The following is an 8,704-nucleotide window of genomic DNA, read 5'->3' as shown; positions in this document are numbered from 1 at the left end:
CTGGGAAAGGAGACACGCAGCAACGGGGTCCAAGCGGGTCCGGTCGCCCTTCCCCTGCTCACCCCAGCAGCGGGGATGTGCGCCCCGATGATCTCCCCTTTCCTGGGCATCACTCTTGGCCCCAGTCGGGTCTGTTACTGCCCTCTAATGAGGGAAACCAGAACTGCATTTTTTTGTGTTCATTTTCCTTTTTGAAAAGCTGAAGGACTCCTTGCTCCTGCAGCTGGGGCCAGGGAGATGCTGAGGCTGGGCGGGACACGGGCACCAACTGAAAAGACATGTTATTTGGGCAAATCCATGCAAAGACACCCAGCACCAGAGATTTAGACCCAACCTCCCCCTCCTTCAGAGCCGTGAAGAACTGGCAGCTTTCAGAGTCAAACCCACTCCCTCTGCCACCACTTGCACCAGCTCACACGAGCTCGGCTTTAGCCAGATCTGCAAAGTCATATAAAAACTGCCCAGAGCATGGGAGGTTGGGCTCTCCCTTGCTTGCTGCCCTGCCAAGACATCACCAATGGTCCCCTGCTCACCAGCCTTGGGCAGGGAGCAGGCAGCAAGAGCACACCTGCATCTCCTGGTGGGACAAAGTGCTGGATGTAAGGGGATGGTGACCCCCGAGCGACCGGGATGCTCCCATCCTCGTTAATCACATGTGGCACTGAAGCTTTCCCAGGAGGTGAGTGGGGAAGGCACGGCCATGCAGGGACACGGGGGCAGTGGTGGCCGCAATGACCCTATGGCATCAGAGAGGTTCAAATTGCTCTCCAGGTCGTGCTCCGCTGCCGGTGAGGGTGCGGACCCAGCTTCTGCGGGCAGCCCCTGAGGTCTCCAAGGTCCCGTCCCATCCTACCCCTCTGTCTGCAGCACATCATCCTGTGGTAGATGGCTGCTTAAGTGCCACAGCCTGGTGTCTCAGGTATGGTTTCAAGCCCCGTTTTGGCTGTGCCTGCCCATCCCCTGGCCTCAGGCCAGAGCCTTGGCTGCTCTGAGCTTTGCATCCGACCGCTCGGGGTGGGCTGGGACACCGCAGCCGCCCGGCCGCTCTTCGCACCCGGCTGTCTAGGAGCAACCGCAACTGCAGAATATTGTTCCCCAAAAAATGGCTTTTTGCTGGGAACCGGCTGCCCTCTAGAGGGTCCTTTCCGGCACGGCGTAAAGCAAAAAGGGGGCTTCTCGGCCCCCCTGTCCCCCCACTGGGGTGGGTGTGAGGCAGGGCTGGGAGTCCAGCTCCCTGCGGCCGCTCAACGGCTTTGCTGACCACCTTGGGCAATGGGTCTCCTCACCGAGATAAGTCAGCGGCAGCGACCACAGCTCCAGCCGGCACGATGTGGACACAGCCCAGCCCTGGCACGCTGGGATGGCCACAGCCCTGCACGGACCATGTCCTTATGGACCATGTCCATGTCCTGTGGGACCGACTGGCCCTGCAGAGATGCGGGAGGTTGCATCATGCCAAGGGGTCATTTCCCCACCGGCTTTGACGAGGCCTCAGGATTTAACTGTTTGCAGCATGGTGCTGCAGGTACAGGTTGGCAGGGGGACGCCGGGCTGAGCTGTGCCGGGGAGCCGATGCCGACGTCCCCCGGCATCCTTACCTGTCCCACTGCTCCGGTTCCTCAGGCCCCTGCTTCTCCAGCTTTCCTGTGGAGAAGAATTCATCCCTTTGTTAAAAGATGAGTCAGTGCTGAATTAAGAAGATCACCCTGCCTCGGGTAGATTCACCCCCCTGTGCTCCGGGCAGGGACACCCAGACCAGCTGCCCATAGTCCCTGCGCCTCCCTCCAGCCGAGCCCCCTCTCCCTGCCGCAGCCCCACGGCTAACAGCCAGTCACTCTTTCCATTAGGAAATCCATTTTTCAGGGGCATATAACTCCGCTGTGAAATTTCACTCTTGGCTGAAACTTGGCTCAGCAGCAGAGAGGCTGGGAAGGGCTGGACCCAGTGGCTACAGGTGTGAAAAGCCCTTTTTACAACGAGCTCTTATAAACTTGGGAGAAATGGCTTCAAGCCCTGCGCTGTGTCTTGCCGTGTGAACGGGTGGAGGGTAAAGACCAAACCAAAGCAGCCCCCAGGATGCCATCGCATCCCACCCGGGGAGAGGGGAGATGCACGTCCTGCCCAGGAGGGGCCAGGGACAGAGCAGAGAACTTCACCAATGCAGCCGGAGCAGCACTTCTCCTAGAGAAAGGGGAATTCTCCCAAGAAAGGATCAAAAAGAAGTCTGCACACCCACAGAGATCCAGAAAAGACGGAGGTTGGATAAACACATAAACATCGGTACCGTCCCAGTGAAATCCTGGTGGAAACGGGTGAGGAAATGCACGGCTTCTCCTGATCGGGTGGAAATTCCCATCCGAAGGGATTTCCAAGTCTCTTATCACCACAGACTGTGAAACTATGTAAAACAGCCAAGAACATGCTTATTCCTGCACAGTGAAAATACCCATCCCGGCATGCCCGTGGCTGGCAGGAAAGGGCCCCGTGGATCCCGTAACAGCCCCGGTTTTGGGGCTCCCCCCGTGCTTCCACCAGACCTGCCGCTGTACCGAGGGGCTGTAGGACCCCCCCAGACACACCACGCTGGCGCGGTTCTGAAAATCTCAGTAACACTTTTTAATATACAAGAATCAAAAGTACAGCAGTTTTACAATGTAGGAAAATTTAATACATACTATATAAACAACATATTTACATCAGAAATCACTAGGACAGTGGCATTTTTTCACAAATATAAATTAATATTAATTACTGTTTTTAGTCAACAGGTTTAAAAGTCCACATTTTTACAGTAAGAGTCCTTCTCTCCCCGGAGGGGAGGCGGAGGTTGGGAGGAAACGGGTGAAAGCAGAATAGTATTTTTGTGTGGATCACTTAAACTGTTCATGTAAGGACTTCAGAGAGCTGTTAAGTATCCACTTGGGTTGGGCACCGCATCGCCTGTCCACAGCAGGTTTTGGTCTGCAGGACTTCCATTGTGTGAATTCACAACTTTACACCATTTCCAAAGGGGTCAGGCTGAAAACCTTTTTTTAAAAATAAAAACCCAGCAAGTTGCTACTTTTTCCCGCAAAGAGGCTAGAAGGAATCCCACAGCTGGTTCGGAAGGAAGAGCTGTACCAGATGTTGACACAAACAATGCAGTGAAGTCTATGGCTGTCCCCTCTGATCCCACTCACATCCAAGTGACTGTGTCTGGTTATGGTCCCTGTTGAGGGGACGTAAAATATGCGTGCGTGTGTGTGCTTGGGGAGGACTTTCTCCCAAATCTAGTTTTTCAGCTTCATTAAAGCCAAACCCAGTGAAGACCCACCCACCACAAGTGAACAAAAATATGTGACTTCAGCGGGGACAGCTCTTTGGTGGATATGGGTAAAGCTTTTGCTGTTGCACAAGAATGAAACCCCAACCAACCTCATACCTGGAACCCGGAGCGAGCAGAAACCCCCATGTCTGGACACAGAAAAAGCCTCTTGCTAGGGTTCAAAGTTTTCCTGCACCAACCATAACACTGGTCTGGCCAGTATTGCCTTTTGCTACAAGTGTATGGCACAAACTTTCCATCACGATAGCGCACCGCTTGGTGAACAAAAAGAGCAATTCCCTTTGCCCCTTCGAGGTTTCTTCCGTTTTCACATTAAAAGCTAATACCTCTGAAAAGAAAGGACCTCTTTGTTGAATATCACAGCAAGCGCGCCTGCAATCACAGCTTAGTGAGAAACGCAGTGGAAACACGCTATCTCGACACCTCCCATCACCCGGCAGCTCCAAGGGGAACTGTGGAAGACTCGCCTTCACCTCCTCCTGCACAGGTAAACACAAGCATAACACTTTCTCGGGGCAGTACAGCATTGCCCGTACCGGTTCCCCCCTAAGGAAGCAAAATTGCCCGCATTTGGTGGAAATCTTGCAAAATAAAAACAAAAGGGGAGCAAAACACTTCCCGTGTGTCCCGTTAAAGCAGCGGGCTCAGAAAGGAGTGACTGACAGCAGTGGATTTCAAGGGATGCACTGCGTGGAGGGGGGACATGGGGGAATTAGTGTCGGTTTGTGTGCGCCTTCCGAGGCGCTGGCTGGAGTCAGGAAGCCAGCCCTGAACACCCATCTCCCTTCAGTCTTCTGGGGAAAGGACATCACAGCTTATTAGGGTCAGATACTGGCATCTTAATAGGAGGCCCAGCTTCTGTCCCCCACCAAAAAGAGGAGTCTGGAACAGCCTGGTCTTTAATACTGAGCTCCGGGAGATGATGCATCCCCAGACACCATGCTCTGGGCAGGCCGGCTGTTGGGAGAGCTTTGTGGTCTCCAGGGATGTGACTACGAACAAAGACCTAGGACCTGAAAAATAATCACCCAAGCTACTTCTGGCCAGCAATCTGTGCACAACCCCTCTCACCACACCACAGTCTCCAGGCTGGACACTGTTGTGCATCATATGCTGTGGCTCGAATACTTGGAGAAGTGTTTGCTCTGAAGTCCACTGACCTGGGCTGCAGAATCCTCTTTTCCCTCTGCCATGCTGGGCTCCTAAGACTTTTGCTCCAAGGATTTTTAAGGACCCAGTCCTGAATTCCTCATTCTCTCCCTGCTCACTTAGGTGCTAAGTCCCCAGGCACATTTCCAATTTAGACAGACAGAAGGTCGTTCAGTGCAGGTACTTTTAGCAATTCAGAGTTACTGCTGACTGCTGGAACAGTGGCAGGAAGGTGACCGTCCGCTGAACAGTGATCAGGCCACTGGATTCCTATTTAACTCTGCTCTACCATCCCTTATCCTTTGGTTGCAGTAAAGGTTTGTGATCACTGTTTCGCAAAGCGCAGAGAGAAATGACTTGCCCAAAGACTAGAGCACTTGAGTGACAGGGAGATTAGGAGCTTCAGGATCCCCAGATGCCCAGAGCTGTCTTTTGACCTTGCAGCTCCCAGTCAGCATCAGTATTAGCTCCTGGACCATCCAAGCTGTCCACGTCAGAAGAGAAGAGGAGTTTTGTTATGAATTCCTGAGCCCTGTCCACTGGGAAATACTGTTCTCAATCCAATTTCTTTCCTACTGGTTAGAAGTGAACTAAGCCTTTGCTAAGGAAGTCTGTCTTTTTTTTCATGTATCCCAAAGCCCCTCGAGGTCAAGATTTGCCAGTTCCAGCCCTGAGGTGGGAGGAGGATGCCCCGCACCTCTTCTGTTGCAGGGGACACAACGGCACTCAAAGCAGAGCCAGTTTCTTGAAATGGATAAAGACATGAGAAATGATAACGTGGCCAGGAAAGCAATGGATTGTCACCAGCATGGCTCGCGTTCCTTTGGAGTCACTCTGCAGGGACATCGAGTCCCTCTTTCAACCAAGCTTGGCTGCTGAGGGACTCTGCTGTCCCTCCCTGAATATCCTCCCATTGTCCTATGCTGGTTACACACGAAAGCCCAGCCCAACCAGTTTATCCCCAATCCCAAAGCAGAGTCTGTCACGTAACATCAAGTCAGAGCAGGCACACAGCCTTCTGCACAATCCTAAGCAGCATCGATCCGCCTTCTCGGTTTGGGGAAACACTGGCTGGGGAAAATTCCCTTGAGTCCACGAGACTGGGGAAAACAAAAACAAAACATAGAATGAGGCAGCAAGGCTGGTTCCAGCATTCAATGGTAGAAGAGGGGAAAGGAAATGAGAATCCAAATCAGAACCGAGAGCTAGGGAAAAATCTTCCTCCACCTGCTCCCCCAAAATCCTCCTTGACCCAGCAAGATGATAGCAGCATGTTCAAAGTTTCTGGTTGCTGGCTTGGAAAAACCAGCCGCTGTTGCATCAAACCAAGTATTTCAGAAGTGCGCTTTCCCCCTCTGAGTCACTTTATGTTTTCCGAATGTTCCAGTTATAATCTGGATTGTTTTTCTGTTCTAATGACCTATCCAGAGGTGACCTGTGATCAAGAGGTGATTTGGAATCATGGGGGGATTTCTGAGAGGGGGGTGAGCGAGGGTCCGACACTGCAGGGTGAGGTGGAGGGAGAGGCTGTTTGTAATCTCCCGATTTGTCTGTGTGGAAGGACCGGTAGTGGTCCGAAGGTCCTTGGCCATGGTATCCCATGGGTGGCCTGTGATCAGACATCCGTCGGAAATCCTGCTGGTGGTAGTTCTGAGGCCTGAACTCATCGGATCGTCGACGCTTGGAATCGTGGTGGTGCCTGCAGAGAGAAAACGAATGGATGGAGATCAGTTCCCCAAGGAAAGCCTGGCCACCGCGGCCAGGTGCATCGTTGCAAACTCCTCCCAGCCTTTCTGAGATGAAAGGGAATTACCTGTCGTAGTAATCTCGGTGGCCTCTGTGGTCTCGGTCACTGTTGTATTGTTCGTATGGCCTCTTGCGGGAGAGGTTATTTGGTCGGTAGTTCCCAGAGCTCCGGTGGGGCTCTCCACGAGATCGCCGATCCCCGTAGTGGTGGTCCTTGTACCAGTGCTGCTCATACTGGTGATGCCGTTCCCCACCCCACATCTGGTTGCTGTTGCCACCGTAGTTGAACTTTCGATCCCTCTGCCACTCTCCTCGGTCTGCAATGAGGAAAGCACCAGTAAGTGTCTTTCATACTTTAGTTTAAGCCCATTACTTTGCTGAATTCTCAAAAAAATAGTAACTATTGCAGTGCCCCTTTAACTTTCTCCTCCCTAAACTATGTGGGCCCAATTTTATTCTTTGAATTTCTTTATCATTGTTCTAGCAAATCTTATTCTGTCATGTTCTTACACTCTTTTTATCACTATATCATCATGTTTTCTAGTCCAGCAGTAAGTACAGTGATAATATACGTTCCATCCCATCACCTTTAAACCTGACCAGCCACAAGTCCCAGAAGGATTTGTGTCCAAGAGCAAACAGCTATTAGGTTGGAAGGGATGGTTTCTCCTGGCTTGCCAGCGCTCACCTGTGTTGCTGAAATGTCTCTTGTTTGGATGGCCGTAGTTGTCACGCGGGTGCCCGTGCATCTGCTGCTGGGTGTGGGAAGGGGGCAGGTGGATCTTCTGGGAATGAGGGTTGTGAGGCACGTGAGACTGGGACATCACAGAATCGCGGCTGGAGCCTGAAGGCTCTGGGCGGAACGGCTTCTTCATGCTGGACATGTCCTCCTTCTTCTTTTGTTCCTGCAAGGTGCAAGAGAGGGTTACAGCTCAACTGCTCTTCCACCAAAAGATTCAGACTATGTGAGCAACGACCTTGTCTGTCAGGCTCTGGATTTATCTGGAGACTTCCCATGCTGTGGACCACCCACCTCTTCGCGAGGGCTTTGTGAATCAACCGTGCCCAAGCGTAGTATGAATGGCAACAGTACAAGTGTGGTGGAGGACAGGCGCAGTTCTGCCCCACGCGGCTCTGCTTCTACATCCTATCTCTACAGGGCAGCACTCCCAGGCTTTTCACTCAAAAAGTCAACACAATGTGCCACACCAAGCAATGGTCAGAACAGCCAGGACAAAGTGACCAGTGTTGTTAGGTGAGAGAAGAAATTCCACATGAAAGAGGAGGCAAACGCAACCAGGACTGTTTAGATGCTAAGAAAATGCCAACAACAATAAAGAAAGCCCATGATAAGAGACAGAAAGTATTGATGCTTCAAGTGCAACACATTTTAAAGACAGCAATCAGAGGGAAGGCACTTCAGATCTCACCTCCTCTTCCTGCGATCTTTTCTTATGAGCCATCTTGTAGAGTTTGTGCAGTTTTCTGGCATCAAATTCTGTGAATTTTGACACAAATATCCATAGGTTCCTAGAAGGACATGAACATTTTCTGTGAATTGCTACATCAGCAGTTTAACTGCCATCTGCTTTCAAACCAACATCAAATCAGTTCTAGCCTCTCTGGAAAACAGTCTCAACCCAGCTCAGGACAGGATGATCAGGATTGCTGGAACCAAGTTCTTCAAAGTAAAATAAAGAGGTTTGCACCGGTTTATCTAAACTAGCTCTGAAATCAATTTAAATGAAACCAGCACAACTTGCAGACAAAACCCTCACCTGAGACTGGTCATGGAGTGAGTGGGCTAGAGAATGCAAGACTTCACAGGTTAAGTAAGAGGCAAGTGGTACACTCATCCACATAGAACCTAGCAGCCTCTGACTACCACTTTTAAATATCATAGACCAGCCAAAGAAAACAAAACGAATCCCTCACCTTCTCCATAGCTTGATATGATCCTGGTCAGTGTAGGCTTTAAGGCACTCAGAGATGCGGTCCCCAATTTTTAGGAGGCAGTTGCGTGTGTGCTCTAGCTGTTCTTGAACCGTCAGTCCCTTATCAGGCTTATCGAGTTGCTTCAGTGCTTTTTTCACTGGTCTCATCCTTTCCTTGCACTTGAAAAAGCAACAGAGAGCAGAAAGTGATTCATTTGGCGCAGGGCTCTACACTGTTCCCCTGTTAATCAGACAGAGCTGGAAGGAGTTCATTAGCATGAGATACTAGCTTTGTCTGACCATTAGGCAAGGAGAAAGCAGCTATGAAAATAGCAATTTGTTAGACATGCTGCAGAAAATAATCAGGAAAAGATGAGAGCCTCCCCATCTCCACTGCCCCCCCTTTTAGAGGAAACAATTTGCTTTGCAAACCATAACCGCACACAGTCTGCTCTTGCACTGATCCCACGGCAGGCAGGGAAGCGTAACCGAGCATCGACAGGCTGAACCAACAGCCCCAGCTGAACGAGTGCTCACTCAATAGCCTCCC

At 51.2% G+C, this 8,704-nt stretch overlaps 1 protein-coding gene across 7 annotated transcripts in view; it reads right to left on the bottom strand.

Moving 5' to 3' along the window:
* Window positions 1-4,485: 4,485 nt before the first annotated feature.
* Window positions 4,486-8,704, bottom strand: part of CHD2 (chromodomain helicase DNA binding protein 2) — a 72,702-nt gene continuing 68,483 nt past the window's right edge. For all 7 annotated transcript variants that reach the window (XM_075506263.1, XM_075506262.1, XM_075506261.1 and 4 more), the window contains 5 exons: window positions 8,156-8,334; window positions 7,651-7,750; window positions 6,909-7,125; window positions 6,288-6,537; window positions 4,486-6,173 (listed from right to left, as the gene is read on the bottom strand). In XM_075506263.1, coding sequence (XP_075362378.1) covers window positions 5,840-6,173; window positions 6,288-6,537; window positions 6,909-7,125; window positions 7,651-7,750; window positions 8,156-8,334 — 1,080 coding nt within the window. In that variant the 3' untranslated portion in view covers window positions 4,486-5,839. The remainder of the gene's footprint in view (window positions 6,174-6,287; window positions 6,538-6,908; window positions 7,126-7,650; window positions 7,751-8,155; window positions 8,335-8,704) is intronic.

The sequence above is a fragment of the Mycteria americana genome, chromosome 6 (genome assembly GCF_035582795.1).
Source record: "Mycteria americana isolate JAX WOST 10 ecotype Jacksonville Zoo and Gardens chromosome 6, USCA_MyAme_1.0, whole genome shotgun sequence".
Lineage (NCBI taxonomy): Eukaryota > Metazoa > Chordata > Aves > Ciconiiformes > Ciconiidae > Mycteria > Mycteria americana.
This window is presented reverse-complemented; position numbering and strand designations above follow the sequence as displayed.